Source organism: Strix uralensis, chromosome 13 (assembly GCF_047716275.1).
Source record: "Strix uralensis isolate ZFMK-TIS-50842 chromosome 13, bStrUra1, whole genome shotgun sequence".
In the NCBI taxonomy this organism is placed as follows: Eukaryota; Metazoa; Chordata; class Aves; order Strigiformes; family Strigidae; genus Strix; species Strix uralensis.
In genome coordinates this window covers 15,779,554-15,804,461 of record NC_133984.1, presented here as the reverse complement: position 1 = coordinate 15,804,461, position 24,908 = coordinate 15,779,554, and the positions used below count along the sequence as shown (strand labels likewise).

The window sequence follows — 24,908 nt, the reverse complement described above, 5'->3', positions numbered from 1 at the left end:
TGTCCCACCGTCACAGAGAGGGCTCGCCCTCCCCTCCCGTCCCCGTCCCGCCGCCGCTCACCGCCGCCCCTCCCGCCGGCCCACACGGGGAACATGGCGGCCGCCCCCCCTCGCGCCAGGGCCGGCGGCGGCGCCGGGAGCGGCGCGCGGGCGCCCCCCAGCGGCGGCGGGCGCTCAGGGCACGCGGCGGCGCGCGGCCCCGCCCCGGCCCCGCGGCTGCCCTGGGCGGGCGCGCACGCACCGCAGGGATTGCTCCTGCGGGCCCGGCCGCCCCGCGCACACTGCGCTGCGCCGCGGCGGGGCCGTGCGGGAGCGCAGGCACCGTCCCCTGCCTGGCCTGGGCTGGCCTGCAGGGAGCAGGCAGCAGTGCAGGCCCCGCTCAACCTGCTCTTGCCTTGGCTTCACCTGGGACTGCTCCCATCTCCCCTGTGCCTGGGCGGGAGGAGAAGCCAGAAACCTCTCTGAATCAGCACATCCAGCTGCATTCCCAGGTTGGAGCAGCTCCTGCTGATGGGCAACCCTGCCGGCTCCAACTACTTCCAAAAATTAATAAATGCAGGGGTACAGACATTCTTCTTGGTCTCAGCATGCCTGAGCCTCTCCCAGCTACCAGCACCGTACTGCGATATCCTCAGGACAACACTGAGGGAGCAACACAGCTCCATTTCCAGCCTGGCCAGCACCAGTTTTCAAGGGCCCCCCATCCCCATACCACGGGGACAAACTGCCTAAGAATCATCACCATCAACCCCTCCACCCTGACTTCCCTCCTGTCAGGCTGTGCATGACAAAGAATTGCCAGTCAAGCTCCCTCTGCCCCGCTGACACTGGGGATGACCCTTAGGTGCTGACATGGGGTGGCAGTGCTGGGAGCTGGGGGCCAGGGCTGCGGGGCTCAAAGGGGACAGCCAAGGGACCCTGCTCCAGCTTGGAGGCGAGATGGCTTTGTGCCCTCGATGGGCTCATGCAAGCTCCTGGATCAGGCAAATACTAGGACAGGGAGGCATAAACCTCCATTCTGCTGCCAGCTGCCTCAGGTCGCAGGAGGGAAAGCAGCCTGGCTGTGCTGGGTGCCATCTCCAAGAGGAACCTTCTTCAGGCCAAATACTGACCCAGATCAATCAGCTGGCCGAGCCAAGCCCTCCTTACTGCACCCATCTCATACACAACAGGCCCTGGAGAAACGTCTGTCTGAGGAGGGGGTTATACAGCATTCTGCTCTGCCTCAGTGTGCCCTCCCACACGCCTTGCTGCCCTGCACATTGCAGTGCGGGGCTTTAACCACGCTGGAACGCCAGCAAGGTGCTCTCCACCTGTATGGTGAAGCTGTGCCAGCGGGCTGCAGTCACCCCTTCTGCCACACTGCTGAGAAGCAGCTACCACGGTGTAAAATAGTGCGTGAGGAAAAGCAAAGCAAACAGGTCTTAGTGCAGGGCTACGACAGCCCAGACTGACTTGCAGTTCCCTGCGTGACTTGCCTGAGCTCTGGTCTGTATGAGAAAGTTCACGCTTTTTTTAAAAAATTGCAGTTTACAAACATATCTGAGAGTAAGCAACTCTGAGATTATGTGTTTACAGAAAAGAATTATGCCTGCCTGTGGAGCTGTCAACCGTATGTAGTTCACATCTGACAAATGCTCTGCGTGCAAAATGGCTTGAGCCCAAGCTATTTAAAAAGAGAGCTGGATTTAGGTACTTGGTACATGCAACTAAGCTGATGGCAGTATAATATCATTCATAGTCTTACATTCCATCTCCAACATGTCAGAGAAAGCATTTTCCTCCCACAGCAATGATCCTTTTGGAGCCCTGAGGAGACTTCAAAACCTTTTGTGAAAACATTAATTCTACTGAGGACCATTTTCTAAGCTATAAAAATTGCACAAAATGGCTGAAGTGGTTACAAGGTACACAGAAATCCAAATTTCCCGGCTGTACAAAAGGCAGAATAGTCATCCTTTAGCTTCACTTTCAAGACCAGAATTTGCAACCATAGAAAATCCATTTCCAAGAGGTCTAACACAGTGAGCCTCTTACACTGCCAGAATCACTGCACAGCGTGACAACACAGAAATGTCTGCTAGGAGGAAACCCTGCCATCAGGCCACATGCAAAAGTTAAAACAAAGTTTGTACCAGAACCCTGCTTTGAAGGAAATGTGAAACAATATGTGTCCTCCACTGTACCCAAGTTAAACTTCATCAAAGATGTCAGCTCTGTCAGCAATAAACTGATGCAGAATTTCAAGAGTGAAACCTGATACCTGCCAGGGTGTATTGGTTTACAAACCCATGCTTGTCATAAGCTGATTTTGTCCTCTTTCAGTCTGGTGCTACCCATCACATCTAATGAAGCAAAATGAGTGTTACTGCATTTTTAGCACCATGTGGATTAAGCAAAGCCTCCTTAGCAAGGAGGCTCCCATTACTGTATTTGTCCTCTGAGCAAAACCACAGCTGAATTGTGAGGTGCCCTTCTCTTGGCCAGAGATACCAACTTGTGAGTCATCAGCTTGAGGTGGAGAATAGAAGAATAAGAAAGTCAATCTGAGAGCCTTTTTGCGGGCAAAGCTCTTATTTCCTGTGGTGTTTGAATAGGCACTGCAAGACCTGCCCTTCTGTTTTAACGTTGCCCTGGCATGCCTGGTCCTAAGGCTATGACCTATGACTGAACTCCTCAAGTCATGACATTTTTGCCAAGGAACAGAAACATCTGATCTGTAGCAGTAACAATGAAATTCATTAAAATTTTTATATGCCTGTATGGGGAAAAAAATTTCCAGTCAAAGCCTAAAAAAGTCCCCCTCCCAAATACCACCTGGCAGTGAACAAGGACTGAGCCGTGGGAATCCACCTGGTGCTTGCCACCCCACCAGCCTGCTGGTACGTGAGGACGGCGATGGAGCCGTTCCTGCCTGCATCCAGTCCCACTGCTGAGAACAGATGACCAAGTGCTGGGGACCTGTGAGAAGAGTCACGTGTGCCTCCAGCTTGTTGTGCCGTGAGCTCCTGAAAGATGCTGCTGGGGAAGATGGTCACACCTTAATGAGCTTATCTGTTAACGTTTGGTGTGGCCCCTCTTCTACTGTATTTGCTGTATCATGAACATATATATGTATAAATATGTATTTTTCCCTCTTTAAAAGCCTCTCTCCCCATTATCCATGATAATGTGGAAAGTTAAGAGGGCTTTTTCTTTTAAAAGCGATTATGATTATGTGCAAAGTTTGCTCCCGAGTCATTCACACAGAAAGCACAGACAAGCCCCCCTGCTGTGAGGTGACAGCTCTGTCTGGCTCTGCGGGGCTTTGGTATTCATAGCTCCACGAGGTCATCGCTGGAAAAAACCTTGACAGTGATGTGACCTGGCACCTCCTCTGCTTCTCGGCTGCCTCTCCCTCGGAGCTGCAGAGTCTGCTCTTCTCTGGGGTCACTGGGTGAAGCTGCCAGCACCGCCTGTCCGAGGAACTGGTCACACAAGACGTTGCTGTTCCAGACCTAGAAACATTGGAACAGAAATAAACCCAGCTGAAGCAGTGCTTCTCTCACACTCCACCTGAAAGGGTTGTGCTGGAGGAAGGTCACCCCCATTAACCCCTCAAAAAAGCAGTGAGGAGGGGGCGTACATCTAAATTTAACTAATTGTCTAGAGAGCATGTGGGAGATTCTGGATTTGCATGTTCATTTACATACGCTACGCAAATAAGGAGCTAAATGCAGCTTTTTGCTTTCTAGGTCACAGCCTGCCTGGAAGAGGAATAAAAATTACCTGTTTGAGCTCATCTACAGTAAAAAACTACATGCAGTCAGCTGCTCTGTGCCACCCTGCCAGCTTGTGCTCACCTCTGCAGTGTCTTCAGTGCTCTTCCTGACTGTGTTAGAGCCAGGTCCACACTGCTAGACCAAGGCATGGCAGTAGTTTTGGAGTCCTTGGACATGCCCTTTGTCATTACTCAGGATGGGGTTGGGCATATAGCAAGTAGCAACTGAAATTGTGTTAAATAGTGGGTTTTGCCTCTAGTCTCACACCAGTCTTTGTTTGGTCTGTGAAGTTCATTAGTATCCAACTTCCAGTTATAATATAATTATTATATAATAATAATTTTAAAATATAATAATAGTAATAGTAATGAAAAGGAATATAACAAAGAGAGAGCAATAAAGCCCAAGCAAAGACAAGTGATGCACCATGCAGTTGCTCACCACCCGCTGACCAATGCCCAAGCATCAACCTGCCCCTCCCAGCCAACTCCCCCCAGTTTCTGTACCCCTGATACCCCTTGGGCTAGTTCAGATCAGCTCTCCTGGCCCTGTCCCCTCCCAGATTCTTGTGGACCTGCTCGCTGGCAGAACACGGGAAACTGAAAAATCCTTAACTTAGGCTAAGCCCTACTTAGCGACAACTAAACATCAGTATGTTATCAACATTATTCTCACACTAAATCCAAAACACAGCATTGTACCAGATGCTAGGAGGAAAATTAACTCTATCCCAGCTGAAATCAGGACAGCTGCACACTGTAGAGAGATGGGGTGAGGTCTCATGTGTAAATCAAATCTTTACTAAGGATTAGGCAATCCTGCACATGCCAAGAACACAGACCATGTTCCATCAGATATTGTATCAGTTCCCTCTAACCCATAACTACAGTCTGTGGTTTGAGGGATAACACCGCTGTCCTAACACTCCTATTTATAATATTTGTAGAATATACCTATTAGTTCAGAGGAGTACTATGGCACAGGAGTACTATGCACCAGCACTGTGTCAAGCAGTGAAAAGTCAGAAATGTATCTCTTCTTGCAACACAGTGCTATAAAGCTATTTCAATTTCTGGCACTTATGTGCCACAGTGATTTGATTCACAGGTTCATTGTAAGATCTCCCTACACTGATGAAGAAGACACAGTCCTTAGTATTTGTCTAATACTAAACAACTGTATATATCAAACTGAAACGCCAATCCACTCTCCCAAAGTTTTCCTGGACTACCTCATCTAAATACCAACTGCTGTTTCTCCACCTAGTGTTGAGGTAAACAGTGTGGTCTAGTTCCCAGATGACTAGAATTCAAGGTAAAAAACTTCTTAATAGCTTTGGTGTTATTTCAAACACTGACTCTGGACAACACTTGGTTTTCTTTTGTCTCTGTTTTGTCAGGTACCAAATGAGGCAAAAGGTAGTTCTGTAAATTCCTTCAAAGTCTTGGAATGAAATACACCTTCTGATCCCTGTTATCAGTTGCTCCTTTATGGAAGAGACATAGAGTAGAGTATCAGTGGAACAGCTGAATAGCTCCAGGCATAGCCCAGTAAGGGGAGCAGAGTTTCTCAGACGTCAAGGCCAGTGATGCTGTTACGCTCCCCTACGCGCCTTTAGCAGCCCACTCTGCATGGCTTATCTCACCTGGACAACGATAGGACTGTCGATGTTCTTTCTGTAGAAAATCACTTGTGTGTCGAAGATGGCATTGTTTGTATCGTGCTGCACAGGGGAGCGCATGTTTTGGTTCTCACACTTGATAAGCACATAGGGATCTGCTCCTAAAACACAATCAGCAGCACAGCTCTTAAGACACAGAACAGCAGCTGAGACCTACCCAAAACCAAGCAGAAGCAATCCCCTCCTGTGCCTGGCAGCACCACTGCGACTGAGCACAGGAGCAGGGCATCAGAGCACCTCACACCCCCTGCTAGCTGCCCGTCACCAGCAGAGCTGAAATACCTCATTCTTGTAACAACTGGATGCTCAGAGCTGGAAACCAAGCACCATTTGCTCTGAAACCAGCTCACTCCTAGACTGGGACTGAGATCTTTCCACATTCCCTTGCTGTGCATCTTCCTGGCTCATCTAACAGAAAGTCTTCAAAGTGACGCTCTAAGCTCCCCAACACTGCTCCAGATGTGAGAGCCAAAATGCTTCTGTGCATGTGCAATCTGGTATGTAGTTCTGGGCACCTGGGTCAAAATGGAAGGTAAAAACTGTTCATTGTCCTCAATTCTGATGGAGGCCAAGAACAGGAACTGCACAGAACTGCTGTTAGATCACTGAATGCACATGTCGGTGCCCACCTTTAGACTGCCTAGCTTCAAAGTGCTGTCTACTGCATTTTGATATGAGTATCAGTATTAGGAGGTAGTTTTCAAGACCCATTTTCTCTTCCAGAAAGTAAAACATTGTCAAAATGCAAAAACATTTTGTATGAGTGCACTGGTTACAACAACATTTTCTGTGGGAAACTGTCAAAGCAAATCCTCCCCAGTTTTTAATTTCATTTCTATTTTCTTTCCATTCCAATAGGGAGCAAGAATTTATTTGGAAACACCTGTCTTTAGCCTCAAACAGAATGGACTGTTCCACTTTCTAATTAACTTTTAATTAAACATAGGCACGACCATTTTTTTGTATTTCTATCCATTCCTATTGTTAATGACAGCATATCTGTTTTTCCACACCTTGCTACTTTTTAGATACAGATTTTAAATAGACCCACTGAATGTATGTAAGTGTAAGTCAGTCTCGTGATCATTTCTTACACACATTTCATCACCATCTACTTGAAAATACCACCACTAGAATGAGAGCCATAAGGCAGCATAATTTTAAGGCAGCTTTCATTTTTTAACAATTCATACCCAGGATGATTCTCCTCAAACACGTCACTCATTTGCAGGAATGGATACCAACATCTCACGCAAAACAAACCACGTAACAGCTACATCCAAAACAGAAAGAGCTACTTCCACTTACGAGAAAGAAACGGATTTTTCCATATGCTGCACTATGATTACACCTGGCCAGACACGCGATAGGCCTGTTACCCTGACAACATCTCACACTTTCAATAGCAGGTAGCAATGTATTGGCTTTTCTGATAGGCAATTACTTTTTGTGTCACTGAATGTGTGGATTTAGCTCTGGGGCATGGGGCAGCACCATGCTGTGTAATCAGTGATGGAAAAGCTCCCCCCTTTGCACAGAGGTTTGGAAGATGGATCTGAATAAAATGGGGTCTTGCATGAAATGGTGTCAACCACTTTGGCTGAAGGCAAAGAGCAAAGCAACATCTGATTATTTAGAATAATTAAGAGAAAAAGGGCATAAGAAGGGGTGGGGAAAGGACACAGAGCTTAAAGAGGTAACAGGCCGATCTACTGGACGAGGGAGCTGTTAATGAAGGGACTTGCTAAGTGAAAGGAAAAGCAAAACTAACATTTGAAAGAAAGATTCAAATTCTCAGAAAGAGCTAGAAAAAGAGGTAGAAGAAGAACATGAAAGATACGTGCACAGCATGACCTCATGGCATTGCTGAATGGTCAGTTGTATTAGGAGGACTGGCTCCAACTGCAGAACAAAAGAAAGAAATGGGAGGGCTGCACATGTGGGATGAGACCATGTTCTCAGCTACAGTTGGCCCAGTTCTTTGCAGCTCTGGGCCTCGTTTATTTACATTACATAGACAATACAGAAAGGGCTACTAACATGGAAAAGCAACATCCTAGTATTCGTCATGAGCTGGGAATGAAAACAACTGGAGCTGCTACTCTGGCAACTGCTCTGGCAGTGGAAGGGGGACTGGGTTCAGTTCTCAGGCACACATATGACTCAAGCTATGCCTTGAACACTGTGTATAAACACCTGTTTCATCTCAGTCCAGTGGCCATGCTGTTGTATTGGGAAGTTGTACAAAAGAACAGTGTGAAGGAAAAAGCTGAAATCTGTAAAAGCCAGAAACATTTCAACAGTAATGACATTTCTAAGGCTTAAAGAAATCTGTGCACAGTAGTCTAAGGATAACTTTTTTTTTATTATTTAAGAATTGGACAGAGGATCTAACATCCACATCCTTCAGCACTGTACCAAAACAAAAGGCTTTCTGGAAAATGTTCTTGAGAAAAGGTTCTCAGAGACATTCCCATTCTTCTCCAGCTAGACCATTCTTACTGGTATATGGAGAGCTATGACAAACTCAGTCACTGGAAAAAGGCATGGGCCAAATAGTGCAGACACAGTGCTGAGACACAAGCACTGCCTTGGGAATTACGACCGGTTGTTTTGCCTTTTGCAGTTGAGTCGTTGCTCATGTGATACCTCTCAGCTTCTCCTGCAATATCCATAATGAAAGGGAGTCTTTCCACTGGCATCAGTAAATCCTCCTCCTCCTCCCATCTCTGTTCCATTTTCTCTCTGCTTCCCTTCTCATGCTTTGACTGGATGTTTACCAGCTTCTTTTTGCCTTCTCCTTCCTTCTATTTCTCAGACTGCTCCCAGGGCAACTGCCATTAAAGGTACCAGATACTCTGCTTACCAGGTATGTCACATACCAGGGATCACAATACCTAGTTTAGAAAAGTGGTGAAAGGCAATTAAACATGCAAATTCAACATGGAATTTCAGTGGGAAGACTTAAAAATGCAAAAGGTGATTTGTTCTCAAAGATAAGCTCTTGGAAAAAGATAGTGACAGACAGCAGTGAGAGCAATTTTTAAAACAGACTTGGGAATGAGAGACAGAAAATCTCCAAGCGCACAGTGCTTCCTCATCTTCTTGCAAACCTGCCCCTGCATTTAGCTCACAGATAGTTGGATCAACTTCAGAACAAGCTAACTCAGAGAGAGGTACTTCCAAGAGAAGCGGCCTGTATGCATTCAGAATTGAGCCTGGGCAGCTAGATTTATCCACTATTCTTGACAACAGCAAACCATTCATTATTTTTTCCAGACAGGGCAATGGATCAAAGACAGCAGCAAGAAGGAGCTTTCCAATAAACATTTAAAATAGAGATTAAACAACTTTCCTCTGGCACGGAGCAGGGTTCTGATGACAATCAGCTCGTGAACCAGGCTGGATGTGCGCTCACTATGCAATCTTCATTGTCTTCCAGTTTTGTTTAAGTAGCTGCTCAGAAATTTGTGCTAAGCACAACTCTCAGGTGACAGTGATGGGCTTATGTGAATATCAGTGCATTCAAGTCTAAAATCCCTCTACCCTAGTTACATCAAAAAATGCTGTCTGTTCAGGCTGCTTTTACTTTTCTGCAACTGTATACCCCAGTGTCAGAGTATAGAGACATCCTAATGTTTTCAGGACAGTTTGTCACAGAGATGTAATGCCATGTCTCAGTTCTCAGAAACTTCAGAATGAATCATAAACTCCTCGTTTGTCATCAACCTTCATCTTCTCTCTCTGCTAAGGGGCAATAGTGACAAACCAGGCAGGTGGCTGGATAAGGCGGAATATAGCTGACAGATGACAGAGACTGAGCATAAAAAAAGAAGTGGCTTGAGAGCTGAAATGCTGCAGATCAGAAGGTGAAGTCAGGAAACCCTTGTGAAATGCAGCGGGGCTGATCAGACAACAGTTCACATAAAAACAAGTTGCCAACAACGTTCTCACCAGAAAATGAGTAAACTTTGTGTAAGGTCCTCTTAGCAGCAGGCAAACACAACCACATAATCTACCTATTTTCTACTTGAATAAACATATTGATTATGCCTAACCTGAAAGGAAACCTCTACTTGTCACTCCCCACAGCAATTGCTGTGTGGCCTCTTCCCTCATCTCACAGTATTAATTAGACAGGAGGCTGCTGTTTACTTTTAAATCTAGTTCTCATCAGGAAATGCTCCAGGAGCAGCAGGTAAGGCTGGTATTTTGGTAACTGCCCATGTGACTGTGAGGTCTAAACTCACTTCTGAGAAAGCTGATCTTTTTCAAATGCCTGGCTGTTATTTCTCTTTGAGATAAGCATGGGAGAGGGTCCAGACGTGGATCCAGAGAAGCCAGAGAGGAGACAAGAGATGACAGGGAGTTGCATTCTTTTGTGGCAGTATTAGGAAGCACTCTTAGCATCTGGGATATTTAATGTCCCTGGACACATTACTTTCTAGTGTAAATCCATCCAGCCAGTGTGCTTCAAGGAATTTCTATATCCACTCTTTTAATCTACCCAAAAAAAACCCCAAATGTGAGAAATACGTACTGTACCCAGCTTTTTATGTTACTGAAATGGACTCTAGTATCAGTTGAGAGCTTTGCCAAATTTCCCAGCAAGGTGCCCTTAGAAGGCAGAGTGCCAGTTATGGGCGTAATCCTTGTCATTGCGCAGCTCGATTTTATTGTGTAGCACAAATGTCAGCAGTACACATTTGGCTTCATGGTTTTTTATTTATAGTTCTTACTTCACGTCTGAAGCTGCTATAAGATACGGCATTCTGCAAGTCGATCAATGAATGTACTCTGTGAATTAGAGATACTTATAGGAAAAAAAAGGCTAATAATGAAAGATTCAAACAGGGATTTCAAGCAGAATTCAAGACAATGGGGAAGCTACTGAAGTGAAGTAACTCAGCTCTCCTTCAGTGCCCCCTGAATGAATGAGATTTGGAACTACAGGCTGGAAGGAGACAAAGGCTTTTACTGAAAGCTTTATGTTGATACAAAAGGAAGATATTTTAACTTTGGTGAAGTTTTATTCAAACAATAAGATTCATTTAGGTTTTGTGTTCAAATCCCCTTATGTTTTTGATGAATTTAAAAATGGCACGTTGTTTCACACAGGGAAATGGAAACACTTCAGGAAAAAAAAAAAATATCGATGATAGACTTTTTTTCAGCCACTTGATGAATTCAATACTAATTCACAAATAGCATCACTTGACCCAATTATGCATTTTTTTCAGCAGATAAAATAATCAAGCAGAAGTTTTGCTTAGGTTTAAACAGAAAATCTGTGAGTCCATTTCCTACAGACAGTTCTTCCACCTTTTCAGTTCTGTCAGGGTAGTCATCAGCCCAACACTGGTGCTGAAATCAAAGTGGAAGAAGATGCTTCAACTCAACCTGACCATGTGTGGTAGTACTGAGTCCTAAAGGTATTTGGGCTATACTGTAGTTAGAATATTTATTACACATTGGTTGTAAGTCCTATTTGTATATTTCCGAGAGTCTGTGTCACAATGCACCAAATCCCACAATGCTCTCTGAGCTCAAGCCTGGTCTTTGGCAGCTGCAGGCAATTGTTTTTAATGATCTTGTCAAGGCTGTAATTGTGCTAAGGATTGTGAAATGCTAAGGGTGGAGAATTGGATTTTATTGCTTTATGGCAGGGAATGTTAGAGAAAAATATTTAAGGAATTTTAAAAGAAAAAAAAAACCCCACACCCTTAAAAATGAAAATGTCCTTCACAGGGCAAGAACAAGAACATACTGCCTCTTTTCAATGCACTGCTCTGCTATTTTTGTCACACATAGCCCCTTCAGTCTCACCCATCCATCCTGCTTTGCTGAGAACGTGGAGCCATACCACTTGTTTTACTGAGGTGTTTGTGGCTTCTGTTTTTCAAGAAAAATATCAAGAAAAACGAACTGAATCAATTTTCTATCTCTTTTCCCTCCAGTGTTCCTGTGCCCTGAAGAGACAACCACACTTAACAGAAAGTGGTTTTCACAGTGAAAAGTACATTCAGCACCGCTCAGTGGGTGCCAGGAAAAACTATGAAAAGGGGACTGGAATAAAATTGTAGGCAGCTGGTGGGAGAAATTTTACAGCTGCTTTGTGAGACTGAAGATGAACTGTACTATAGGTCTCAGTCTAGTGCCTTGTCTACCACAAGAAATTAATACAACTGAGCTCCACATCTTAAACTGAAGAGTGCTGAAGAGTTATCTGGAGCAAACACAGCAGATGTTTCAGGAACCTCTTTAGTTTTCTGTTCTACTTTCACTGTAGTATCTCTGCTCCTTTGCTTTCTCCCTACCCACCAATCAACGCTGGATGTGTCTACCTTTTTCTATTGCACTGGTCATGGAAAATGAAGGGCGACAAACAGAGAGTAGAATTAGAAAATGAGGAGGAAAATGACAAGTGGACAAGTCTCCTAATTAACTGTCAACATCAGGTGCCAGAAAGACATTTTAGTGTCCTTCAGGACAATTCCTTTGATGTGTAGATAAACAGTCCTGTACAAGTCGTTTAACCTCTCCCTGTCCTAGTTTACCCAGCTGAAAATGGTTGTTGAAAACCATAATTTCCTCTCTGAAGTGCTATTAAGCTTGTGGTAATGAAGAACAAAGTGCTCTGAAGGCCATGAATGACATTGCTGAGGTAAGTATAATACACTACATGAGTCTGTGCGATTCAGCTGTCTCCCTGGATATTTTCCATTTAGAAAACACATAACCCTGAAAGGTCAATTTCTTACTAATCCCCACAAAAAGCTTCTCAGAAGGATCTGGCTACTACTGCCCATCTGGACCAGCATAGATGACACATAACTCTTGCTGGTTTGCCTCATCTTATTCATCTGATCTCTCCTTTTGAGCAATTTTACAACATGCTGTAAAAGAATTCCCATAAATCTTCAGTTAGTTTGGATAATTTCTGACTGCTTACATATCAGCTTAGATCATCTTTAGAGGACTGAAGACGCCCCTTCCACTCTTTCAGGCTTGCTTTACACTTACCGCCTGATCTGTCTTGCTTCTGTAAACCCTCTGCAGAATGAATTTTGATCTGGGTGACTCTGCGTGGATAGCCGCAGAGAAGACTCCAACATGTCATTTCAGGCTTATCTGCCTTCAGCTCCCTGAAAAATCATGAGAAAAACAATTGAAGCAATTAATGTCAAGCAAAACAATCAATGGTTGTGGAAATTTGGCATTTAGGAGATCTGTACTCTTTCCTCATCTACCATTTTGGAACTCTGTGGTACAGAAATGAGAGACTTAAGAAATAAAAACAGAGCAAAGCAAAGTAAACCAAATATGTGTCATCCTTCACATGGCAGCAAAAGTAGCAGAAAAAAACCAACTTTAAATCATGGAAAATAGTATCAAAGCAAGAAAAAAAAATCAGCGGGGATGATTCCACAAAACACTAGTTTTGCCCTTGCAGACAACCACTGGTTTCAAGGGAGATGGTGAAAGAAATAGAGTAACAACTGTAACTGCAAGCACCAGTGCTCAGTGTTCTGACCTGGAACTGGAGTTAACTACAAAAGCCAAACTAAAAGGTCAAAAGACCCAAACTGAATTGTCCACTAGGTTCCTACGTAAAAATGTCCTGACCATGCACAAATCCCAGTGAGCCATCTAGGGATTCTTGGAGGTGACCCTGACCATCTCAAGGGCCTAGTTCTGGAGCTATATGAGCTAGTGAGTCAGGGATATTTGAGGGCAACCAGGCAACCATTTCCATGGAGGTGCAGCCAGTGTGGGCAAGGGAAGATCTTATGTAGCTACGAGTGCAACCTACCTGAGTTTTGATGGCACATCTGTGAAGAGTCTCAGGATAAACTTTGTAATGATGCCAGGATGATATGTAGTTGGGATAAGGATGTAGCGGCCTTTCTTAAGGATCCTCTTCAAGAACACAGTGCGTGTGTTGATGTACAGAGATGTGGCCACTCTCTCCTGCACAGTCAGCTTGTGTAGTCGATAGTTTCTGTTATCCTCCACCTACCGCCACAGAGCAGTACAGGGATTAATGCAAGGAGGGATATCAGAGCTTACAGGCAGGAATTTCCCTGTGCATCACACAGCCTTTTATGAGCAGAAAAGACAATGTGCAATAAAGGCAAATGGTTTGGCAAATGGTTTTTCACCCCCTGAATTTATATTTTATGTTTTGTTCTAAGCCTTGAAGCTGTGCTTAACTATTAACATCCTCTTCAGGGAACTGATATTTGCCACAGCACAGTTAAAATATAAGCCTTTCCAAATTAGATATATAGGCATGAACAAAACAAGGTAAATTATGCTACCTTCTGTAATGACACTTTTCAATATATGTGGTTAACAGGTGATTGTCAAATGAAGAGGTGTGATGCAGATGTCAGCAGCTGTGACTGTTAAAAACTGCCTATTTTATAGGCTAAGGCCATAGACTCAGTGTAGTCCCACTAGCTATAGCAACAGATAAAATAAACCTGATCCTCAGTGAAAAAGCAGATGCATAGCTGTTTCTCTTGCTTTCCTCCTCCTTTCAGTTCATATGCTTTCATTTTACTCAATTTGCCCTAGGAGTGCAATTAAATTACTGTTTGGGATCCCTTTGGTTCCTTTTCACATATGCTCATTTCCTACTCACTACTCCAGCTTTTGAAAACACTTTTGACTCTTGTTTCTAAGTGGCAAAAGAAAAACTCCAGACTTTTTAAACTCATTCACGTGGCTGTATTTGCTGATGAAATGGAGGCAGAAGCCTCCAGTGAGAAGGAGAAAAAAACCCTCCATGTTTCAAGCGTTAATATTTTTTTTTTGTCTTTCCCTTCAAAGGGGGTAGGAAGAGCACTTAAAATTCTTTTACAATAGGGAAAAATGATTTATGCTCCTTTAGTTCAAATAGAGTTTGAATTGAACTAAATTCAATTTAGCACAAATAGTCTGTTTAATATCAGTTCTGGTGACTGAGTGCAGTACACATGCAAAGCTCATGTTGAGAGGAGAGCCAGACCCCACCATGATAATCATGCCTCTATCTGCCAAAGATCTCATTGCCAGGATGAAGCAGGACTGCTGAATAAACTCTAAACCAGGAGTGCAGATGGCTGCCTACCTTGAATATTTCAAAGCCAATTGGGATGCTGTCTCCCTTCCCTTCTTTCTTGTATTTGCGGCGATCCTCCTGTTGTAATGACACCAACACTTTGTCCTCAGTCTTCTTAACATCAAAGATGTACTAGTAGAAGAGAGAAGAGGGTAAGCTGTTAGAAATGCCTTAGGATACTGAGGATAAAGCCATCACCAAGGAAATATGTGCATACAAAGGAGGCAAATGAAAATACATTTGGGGGTGGGAGAAGAGTTCTCCATATAACAGACATTCCCAGGAATTTGCACCTGAAAATTAATGCTAATAATAAGGATCTTTAAATCAAAAGTATCAGAGACATTGAAACGGGTACTTCACATAAAGGACAGCATGAGACTGTATTACAAAATAACTGGTGAGGCAGCAGAAGAGAACATCTCCTATGAAAGCAAAAGACAATAGACTAAGTTTTATTTAGATATTTATATATAAATCAGGAGTGAGATAAAAAAATAAAACCAACAGACTCCAGGTGGGGTCTCTGATATTTTTTGATTCTGACTTGAATATCTAGACAGGGCCCGTAAATTTCAAACATCTTTGTATAGGACCTGCAAATGAAGGAATATTCCAAATCTTAGTTAAAAAAAAAAACAAACCCCACAACTTTTTTCCTCACCTACAATTTCTATTTAATATAAGAATGACAGGAATGGTTATTTTGGACTTTCTCAGTTTTCCTGAAAATCTTAGGAATACCCAGTAAAAAGGGCTAAGAAGGACTCCTGGATCTTCAACAGGCAAATCTTTTATCCAAACTGTTTAAAGTAACTTGAGTCAACTTGGGTTTAAGACCAATCAAAGGAATTTATTTCAAGTTTAGGCAGCAGTTTCCATCTCAATAAATCAGACTTGAATTGCTTACATCATTAAGTATCACTACCAGACCAGTTCATGAGTAAGTATGTACCCTTTCAGTAGACGAAAAAGGTCATACAGGTGTTTATATGACAGAGTTAAACATTCAAATTCATTCACTATTAGAGACTCCTTTAAACTTTGTTTCTTTTGTGCATACAGAGGGCAAATCTGAGTTGTTGGAACCAGTGGAGGGCAAGAAGACACTATTTATGCCAAGTTTAGACAGATGCTGTATTCTTCCATCCACAAAAACCTTTAAATGTTAAGCAAACAAATAAAAGCAAAAAACTGCAGTGGTGCACAGCTGGGTACTATGGGCACCACATGTTCTGATTTAAGCCGAAATTCTCAGACAGCGTGGAAAGGAATATCATCAGTGATTCAACTCCCCTCTTCCTGCTCCTCCAAGAGCTGCTAAAAAGCAAATCCTCATTGAGTTTGCTCTGAGGTAGATACTGAGATTTCCTTGGTTACTGTTGTGGAATGATCCCCCGTAATGACTTCACATCCCTCTGTGGTTAGAGCTCTGCAGAATAAGGCACTGTCATATTTCTCATCCCTGACTCTCACTGTCTCATGCAGCGTCACACCCACATGGAGGAAACACCAACCTCTAGCAGAGTTGGCTGAAGCACAGCGGTATTGGAAAGAAAATCAATACATTCCCAAGCCTCTGGGCTTCATTAGTTGTTCATGGTATTTACAGTTGAGATTGACCTCCTACAGAACTACTGCTTGCTATTCTGGGCTGGCTGTTTTTTGGTATAAATTCAATGCTTCTTTGTACTCTTATTTGTGTGCTATATCAACATTGTGTCAGAGAAAGCACAGGACCTTGAAGAGAGTCCTAAGGGTTGTAAAGAGCCTCTGCAGAGAGAATCTAAAAAGCAAGATATAAATATGCAGCAACACCTCGTAAAGCACATTTTAATTCTTGTCCCTGTTGAACCATATGCAGTGTTACCTAGTCACATAGCCTAGCGTGCTCCAGGGCAAATGGAGGTGTGGAAGGGGAACTGTGGAAGTGCAAGAGGGCTCTCTTGGTCTGATGAGAGGTATGCAACTGTGATGATCTTTGATCTGATGACATTTCAGCGGTCCTAAGGGGTAGCAATCTGGAAATCTGCAGGTGGCTGTAGGAATACATTTATACTTGGCTTAAATTCCCTTGTTTTAAAGGGACTGGAAGTGTCACAATCCCTCTCTGTACAGAAAAACTTCACAGGAGGCCTCAGTGTCAGGCATTTCACTTGGGGAGAACAGACAGAGATTACCTCTAGACTATGGTAGTATATGCCACAGTAATTTATAATGGCCCTAAGCGAACATAAATGTGTTCCAGCACTGCTATTAAGAGCCTTTTAATCAGCTAGCCTAGAGATAAAACTGGAATAAAAAGAACTTCCATTGCATCAGGCATTGCACTCAACCATAACCTGTATGTTTTGTTCTCTGTGGCAGCTAAGCACTTACAAATGAGACCCAGACAAGCACTTGGAATAGATCCAGAATCATACAGAGGAATATCTGAATAAAATCACCATCTGGAAATGAGGCACTGACAGAAGACAGAGCACTTCTGTCTGGACAGATCTTCTCCATCTACACCTATATGACAGGATGAGCTGGGAGTCTGAGATTCACTCCTAGTCTGAACAGCAAAGGCTACACTTTTCCAATATCCTGCTATGAAAATTGTGGGATGCAGACAGAAACCTCCCATACAAGTGCAGAGAAGCAGACACAAGAAGATCTTGAATTAATCTAAAGTATGTGGTGAATTACAAAAGAACAGAAAGGTCAATTTTCAAAGTAATAACTAAAGGAGTAAGCACCCAGACCTCATTGACATTAATGGAAGTTTTATGCTTGAATTTGCATGCACTGGGATGAAAACATGCAACACTGAGAAGGGCAGGAAGGTGAGAAATGGAGTAAGGATGGATGAACAGATAAACTGAATAGCTTGAAAGTTACCAGGTAGGATGAGACAAAAAAAAAATCCATAATGCTGATGAGAGGATGAGCTTGGGGAAGAGACTGGATACTTTCAGAATCTTAGATTAGTGCAAAGGGACATGAACTAAATACAGAGGGCCAAAACTCAGACTGTTTAAGGATGTTAAGTGAATGGAGTTCTGTCATTATAAAATCAGACTTGCTGCTTTTTTACAACTGGGAAACTGAAAGAAGTCCAGACAGGACTTTACTAATCTTGGTGAGTCTAACTCATCAGCCCCAAACATGATCAGTCTTAAACAAATACCTAAACTCTTTACTGAGAGATTTCACAGAAATCACTGAAACATGCAGTGAACCAGCATACTTCCAGAGGACAGAGACTGTCAATGAGATTTCTGTCAAGTAGTCACTGCCAACTCCTAAATAGAAGAAAACCTTCAGAACCCTAGCTAACGTGGATACACTTCAGTACCTCACAAAATACAAGGATTCCCACCTGGGGATTCTGAAGGAAGGTCTCGTTGTTATCAAAGCATCCACCAGAGCGATTTAGCAGGGGCTCCGAATTCTTTGCCCAAGCCCCGTGCATCATTTTCTTCTCCCAGGTCTTGTGGATACTGAAGTAGGAGGTATTCACAATCCGGCAGATGTCCACATCAGTGAAATTCTTACACCAGTCCTCAAACGTCATCCTAGTCCATGGGACACCAGGAAAGTAACAGTAAAATAAACAGTGATAATCATGCAAGGAGCCAAACTAACACATGAAATCTTACAGTAATTTAAGAGGAGGCATTGCTCAGCTGTCCAGAGAATAAACTGATTCACTGGAAAGTTCTCCATGTGGAAATACTTGTGAAGCCACAATCACACTATCTGAGAACTTAATTTAGAGAAATACCACCTCAGTGTGTTTGGTCAGCTCTGTTGCAGCACCTAAGCCTAAAGGATAGGTTGTATCTACCAGGCTGGATTAGATAGCACATATTTTGCAAAGGCAAAAGAAAAAAACCTGCAACCAAAGCACTATCCACTCCTCATTATTATGGTCCATATTGTTATATCTGTCCATAACCATGACTCGAACCCCTGTGCTCTGGACATAGCTTTCATTTAGCATCATCTCAGTGCTATAACCTGTGACTGCTAAAGTGACAGACTGGATTGCAGAGCAGTTAAAAAACATTCACCTCCTCTAACAGCTTGGTATCTCTGAACTACCATCATGTTCTGGCTTATTAATGGCCCAGAACCAAACCCTACAGCTGGCTTCCAGTTGCCAGTTCTGACAAAGCCAAGCAAACGGAAGACTCTTCATACTAAGCCCTACCAGCACACTTGATACAACATTGATGATCTACTGAAGAAGTTGCTGAACTGCCTCAGTGTATCTAAGCTTTAAGCAGAGTCAAAATTATTAGAGTTCTAGAGATTCTGTAGAGGACGAACACTTCTCATGCCCATGATGGAAAACACTGACAAATACCAAAATTCATTGGCTGCAATTGTATTTACAGGTACCTCAGCCATGCTTGAGCTAGAAATCCTACAGATAGGCACAGTAGTCAGTAAACAGGATTGACAGTGTGTTCAGTATTTGGCATTCTGTCATGTAAACCAGCACATGTGTTGTTTCACATTCTGTGAATATCTTAAATACATATAAAAGATTTTGAGGGTGTTTGAAACTTATATTTACTAAGAGCTACTAATTTTGTTTTACTAGTTTTTAATCAATTTTTTCTGTTTTTCTCTGTTATCCCTTGAGAGTTTAAAAGAAACAGACTTTGCGCCAGGACTGGATAATCTTATCTATTTGGGAAAGTTGGTTTTGAAGCTGTTAAATGGCAGAATTAATGACAATTACTCTGTGTAGCCAGTATCTCCAAACCCTTCACATGACTCCCACTCACCAGAACTCTCCATCATTCTCAAGAGTGAGTCCCAAGCTCTTTGATTCTGATTTGCTGACTTTCTTCCACTCCTCAGAACTAAAATGCAAAAAAAAAAAAGAAGAAAAAAAAAAAAAGAGTTAAAAAAAGAACAACAAAGATGATTAATAACTTACATTAAAAACTCTCACCTGGAAACAAAATACAAGTAAAATTCTCTCATGGTCTCTTGTTATAAAGGTAACACTGGAGTACTGAAAGGACAGATGATATTCAGGAAGAAAGTGTGGGGCTTATAGGAGGAGTTTTAAAACATTAATTGAATTGAAAGCTACTGAGAAAGAAAGATATGAATGGGAAATTGGCACAACTAGAGCAGAACCTTATTCACAACCTCCCTTAGGACATTTAAACAGCTGGTTTGGAAGGTTGTATGAGATTGACTACATTCCCTGAAGGTCCTTCAAAAGAAACCAGGTTTTCCTCCTCAGGAGCTTATGAGCACTTCACTTAGACCAGAGTATTCTCTTTGTCTTTCAATCTCCTTAAATAAAACAGGCCTGAGGTCTGAGATTTCCTCAGAGAGCCTTTGAGAAGAAACTGTTGCAGCAGGAGCCTAGTGTCCAGTTTCCAGAGTAACACTACACTGCATAGACACTTCATTGCTTGCATTATCATACAATTTACGTGCTCTGCATTTGTCCCCTGGGGGCACCTGCCTCTTTCCACTGACTGCAGGGGAGCACAGGATCCTAAATGCAAGTAGTCTGATGCTTAAATCAGACAACATGATAGAAGACAGCATAAGCCCCTTCCCTAATGTGTCACATTAGACAAACAGAGCCATAATTCCACACTCCCTTTCCAAAAGTACTTAGAGGATACACCTGAAGGTGGTTGGCAGGAGGGAAGGGAGGTTGCTTGCAATAAGAGACATTTACTTAACCTATTTGGAAATTCTCAATTTAATTCTGTTAGGCTAAAAACCATGGGCCAACCTCAGACTCCTCAGTGCCTGTGCTGAAATGAGTGGCAGCTGTGCCAAGACAAGGGCTGGTGGGGAACCACAAGGGCTTAAATTAAACAAGACACAGTAGCTCTTCTGCACATTCTTCGCATTTCACCTGAACCAAACTCTTTGAAAGAAATAGATTTTTGCTAGCTAAAGCATGGAAGAGAAGAACTTAACACGCTGTTGTTAAGAACATTGCATTATTATCACAGAATCATGGAATGATAGAATGGTTTGGGTTGGAAGGGACATTAAAGATCACCTAGTTCCACCCCCCCTGCCATGGGCAGGGACACCTTCCACTAGACCAGGTTGCTCAAAGCCCCGTCCAACCTGGCCTTGAACACTGCCAGGGAGGGGGCAGCCACAGCTTCTCTGGGCAACCTGTGCCAGTGTCTCACCACCCTCACAGGGAAGAATTTCTTCCTTATAGCTAATCTAAATCTCCCCTCTTTCAGTTTAAAACTGTTACCCCTTGTCCTATCCCTACACTCCCTAATCAAGAGTCCCTCCCCACCTTTCCTGTAGCCCCTTTAAGCACTGGAAGGCCACTGTAACATCTCCCTGGAGCCTTCTCTTCTCCAGGCTGAACATCCCCAACTCTCTCAGCCTGTCCTCATAAGGGAGGTGCTCCAGTCCCTGACCATCTTCGCGGCCTCCTCTGGACCCGCTCGAGCAGGTCCATGTCCTTCCTTCTGATGTTGGGGGCCCCAGCGCTGGACACAGCACTGCAGGGGGGGTCTCACGAGAGCAGAGTAGAGATGGAGAATCCCCTCGCTCGACCTGATGGCCACACTCCTCTTGATGCAGCCCAGGACACAGTTGGCTTTCTGGGCTGCAAGTGCACATTGTTGGCTCACAGTCAGTTTTCCATCCACTAATATCCCCAAGTCCTTCTCTGCAGGGCTGCTCTCAATCCACTCCTCTCCCAGCCTGGATTTGTGCTTGGGATTGCCCCGACCCACGTGCAGGACCTTGCACTTGGCCTTGTTGAACTTCATGAGGTTTGCACGGTCCCACCTCTCCAGCCTGTCCAGGTCCCTCTGGATGGCACATCCCTTCCCTCCAGCGTGTCAACTGTACCACACAGCTTGGTGGTGTTGATGAACTTGCTGAGGGTGCAGTCAATCCCACTGCCTATGTCACCGAAAAAGATGTTAAATAGCACCGGTCCCAACACCGACCCCTGAGGAACGGCACTGTTGCTGCTCTCCATTTGGACATTGAGTTGTTGACCGCTGCTCTCTGAGCATGACCATCCAGCCAATTCCTTATCGACCAGGTGGCCCATCCAGCAAATCCATGTCTTTCCAATTTAGGGACAAGGAAGTCGTGCAGAACAGTGTCAAATGTTTTGTACTTATTAAATGCTAACAGTGGCTGGTAAGCACAGTGTTGAACTGTAACATCCTAGTTAAGTGTTTTTCATGTGTAAATTGCCAGTGATGGAATACATCCCCTCCAGCAGTCATTTCTGTCTCTGTAGGGGTGCCTGCTAAGATCATGGCCTACATTAAAATTCATTAGAAAACAATTCAAAAAATCACAAATATGGCAATTTTACAGCATTTTTCACCAGTCACTTAAATTATCTAAGAATAAAAGACTTATACCATCCCCAGCAGCTAGCAATTACCGATGAGAAACTGAGTCACAGTCAAACTCAGTGATGAAGCTGGGGACAAACTTCATGTTCTTGACTCATCACCTTAATCATAGGCTATTTTTCTACTCATGCTCCAGTGTGCCAGAACAATGATGCATACAGTAAACTAAGGTCCAGGAAGCCATAACCTCCTGGCTCCTCCAGGATGTGTCCATTTGCTCAGGGAATGCAGATGGCACAACGGTTCAGCCATCACTGAGTATTGCAGACTGATGTCGTGTCTCAGTGTTTAACCATGCATCTAACATCCAGTGGCCCCAATCACAGTTTCATTCCTTTGACATGGGATTTTCAGCACTTACTTGTCACTCCAGGCGCCGTTCCACTCTCTTTTTCCCCAGGGGTTCCTCAGCCTGATCATGAACAGCTTTTCTGCCTTAAAAGAGAATATGAGCCTTTCTCCAAGGCGCAGCTTCCGAATTGCTGTCACTGAGTAGGCATGGCCAACGACAAGACCCTTCTCTGTCTCCACTTCATTGGTACTGCCAGAGGAAGCCTTTAGCACCAAGAATGACAATTAAAAAAAACCAACTCGCATCGTTGAGGGACTTGACAGCTATGCGTTCAAGAGGCACCACAGGGAAGGCTTGTTTTCTTTCAGAGAGTTATACGTTCCCTTCCCGAGTGATTTGACTATGTGGGAAAACAACAGCACTGGGGATCAAAACTAGTGGCTCACTAGTCTGGCCTTTTGCATGATAGTGTCTGACAAGTCCTAGCAGACGGAAGCCCAGAGCAGAGGAGAATACTGCCTGCTACAGCCATTCTGTCTCCTCCTGGCTTCAGAGAGTTAAAGACCAGGCTGATGGACAACCTTTATCACCCCTTCCAAAGTCTTGTAATCTTTACTAAATGGCTCTTCTGTATATTGATGACTGTGCTCAGACATAGCACTGTCTGGTGGTGTCCTCAACTGGACACTTTGTAGGGCCTAAGGATTTAGCTGTTTCTGCGTTGGGGTAAATTTGATACCCAGGAAGAACTACTGGCAGTGAGTAAAAATAGAAGGCAAAGGCAAGAAAACTTTCTAGCCATTTGTCAAACCTGTCCTTTACCTCACTTGTGACCTGGCAGGCCTCTCCTACATGGCAGCTGCAGGCTTTTTTAGGAACTGGGTTTGCTCCTCATAGACTTCACATAAGAAGCCTACTTTCCAGCGGTGATTAGGCAGTGAACTGTCCTGCTGGATGACCTAGGCCTGATCAGATGCTGATCTAAGAATACATAAAAACTGTAAGGTCTGAAAAAGACCACCATTTAATTTAACGCATCCAGATCAAAATCTCCTAAGTACATCTAAAACCAGAAGAGCTGTATAATATAGAGATGCTGGAGTTGCTTTGGATGACTGACCCTTTACAAAGCCAGTACAATGCTGCTTCTGAGCAATGCATACCAGGCAGGACAGTGGAAAAAGTAAAGCTCTGGCAGTGTTATAACCCTTCTTCTGAGCCAGACACAATCCAAATGGTCGTGCCTCCAGATCTGTCACACCCTCACGGGAGCCAGCATGGGCATCTTTGCACTGAGCCATATCCAGTCTCTCTCACCTATATTGGGCTACAACCCATTGGGCCTTAAGACACTCACTCACTTGGACAGCAGGGAAGAAAGTTTTGACTCAGTGCAGATCTTTGCGTGTAAACTTGTAATAATCTAATTAAGAGCTCAGTGATCAAGCAAGCCTTTGCTCTGGTGGAGAGAGATGGACTTCTTAGAGTTATGAAATGCACATAGTACTTTCCCAGATATTTTTACCCATTTTAAAATTTCTCTGGTCTAAACAGACAGGGTCCTTCTCCTAAGGCAGGTGTTGCACTTACACAACAGTGTTCAGTCCCCAAAGATAAGAAATCAACAAAAAAGAAAAAAAAAAAGGAAAAGAGAAATTTCTATCAAATTGGAACTGACAGATGGTCTGGCAACTATGAGACTCTCACCAAGACCTCTTTGCCTTTCACCGACAACAGCTCCTAAAGAATCAGCTCATGTGTCACACCAAGACTGGCTGACATTTCCAATGGGTTTGGGCTTTCTCCAACGTAACACTTGCATTTTTCACAACTAAAAGCAAACAAGAGTCCTTGACAGCATGGGAGTCTGTAATCTCTCCTGCTGCCTTTATTATCCCCAGGCATTTCTTACTGCTGGGCTGCCTTTCCCACCTCATTCTGAAGGCATTTATTTATTTATTTAAATGAGATATTTAAACATCTACTGTCTGTTCAAATTTCTAAGTGGTGAAGCTCAGGGCTATTTTGTAACCCAAGGAAAATGATGACATGTTTGTAAGTCACATCAATGTAGCTACTTGAGTATTAAATATTCTATACCTAACAATCTTCACTGTGTGTATAATACATCTATCAAAAAGTGATAAATGCAGATGACTGAAGCCAAACCAATAGGAACAGCTCCTGTGTAATCAATGTTTAGAAGCATCTGCGTTTGACAGGCAGAAATACAATGCCAGGAAGAAGTGCATTACAACTCTCTAATTAACTGCTTTTTAAAATAGAACCCCTTGTACTTAGCTTATCTTCTCACCAGATCCATGTTAAGAAACTGAACTGCCCTAGCATTTGGGAGCAACCTACCATCCCAGAAACAATGTTTACAACAACAATTCATACCAGGAAGTCTGGTCTACCAGCCTGGTCTGAGCAAACCAGATGGAACTCTTTCTAAATAAAAATTCAGACCTTGTAAAAAAGGTAAAACGAACACCAAAGACCTAGAATTTGTTTCTGAGCTGTTGTGTGATGTTGCTGGGAGGGACAGTTCAGGACTTCTGTTCTACCTCAGTTGAGTTCTCAGGTTGAAATTCATCTCCCAGAAGGTACCACATGATCCTCTTTGGTACCGTGGCACTGGTGCAGGGCAGTGCATAACCAGGGCCAGCTAAACAGGTAATGTTCTAAG

General features: G+C 43.6%; 1 protein-coding gene and 1 long non-coding RNA gene across 3 annotated transcripts in view; both read right to left on the bottom strand.

The window, feature by feature from the left end:
* The window catches only part of LOC141949269 (uncharacterized), a 191,895-nt gene that overhangs the window by 2,057 nt on the left and 164,930 nt on the right, over positions 1-24,908 (bottom strand). The gene's annotated exons all lie outside the window — the stretch shown is intronic.
* Positions 2,719-24,908, bottom strand: part of CAPN6 (calpain 6) — a 65,837-nt gene continuing 43,647 nt past the window's right edge. For both annotated transcript variants that reach the window (XM_074882654.1, XM_074882655.1), the window contains exons 7-14: positions 22,289-22,482; positions 19,330-19,407; positions 17,913-18,108; positions 14,558-14,680; positions 13,256-13,458; positions 12,466-12,587; positions 5,407-5,543; positions 2,719-3,497 (exon numbers count right to left, since the gene is read on the bottom strand). In XM_074882654.1, coding sequence (XP_074738755.1) covers positions 3,315-3,497; positions 5,407-5,543; positions 12,466-12,587; positions 13,256-13,458; positions 14,558-14,680; positions 17,913-18,108; positions 19,330-19,407; positions 22,289-22,482 — 1,236 coding nt within the window. In that variant the 3' untranslated portion in view covers positions 2,719-3,314. The remainder of the gene's footprint in view (positions 3,498-5,406; positions 5,544-12,465; positions 12,588-13,255; positions 13,459-14,557; positions 14,681-17,912; positions 18,109-19,329; positions 19,408-22,288; positions 22,483-24,908) is intronic.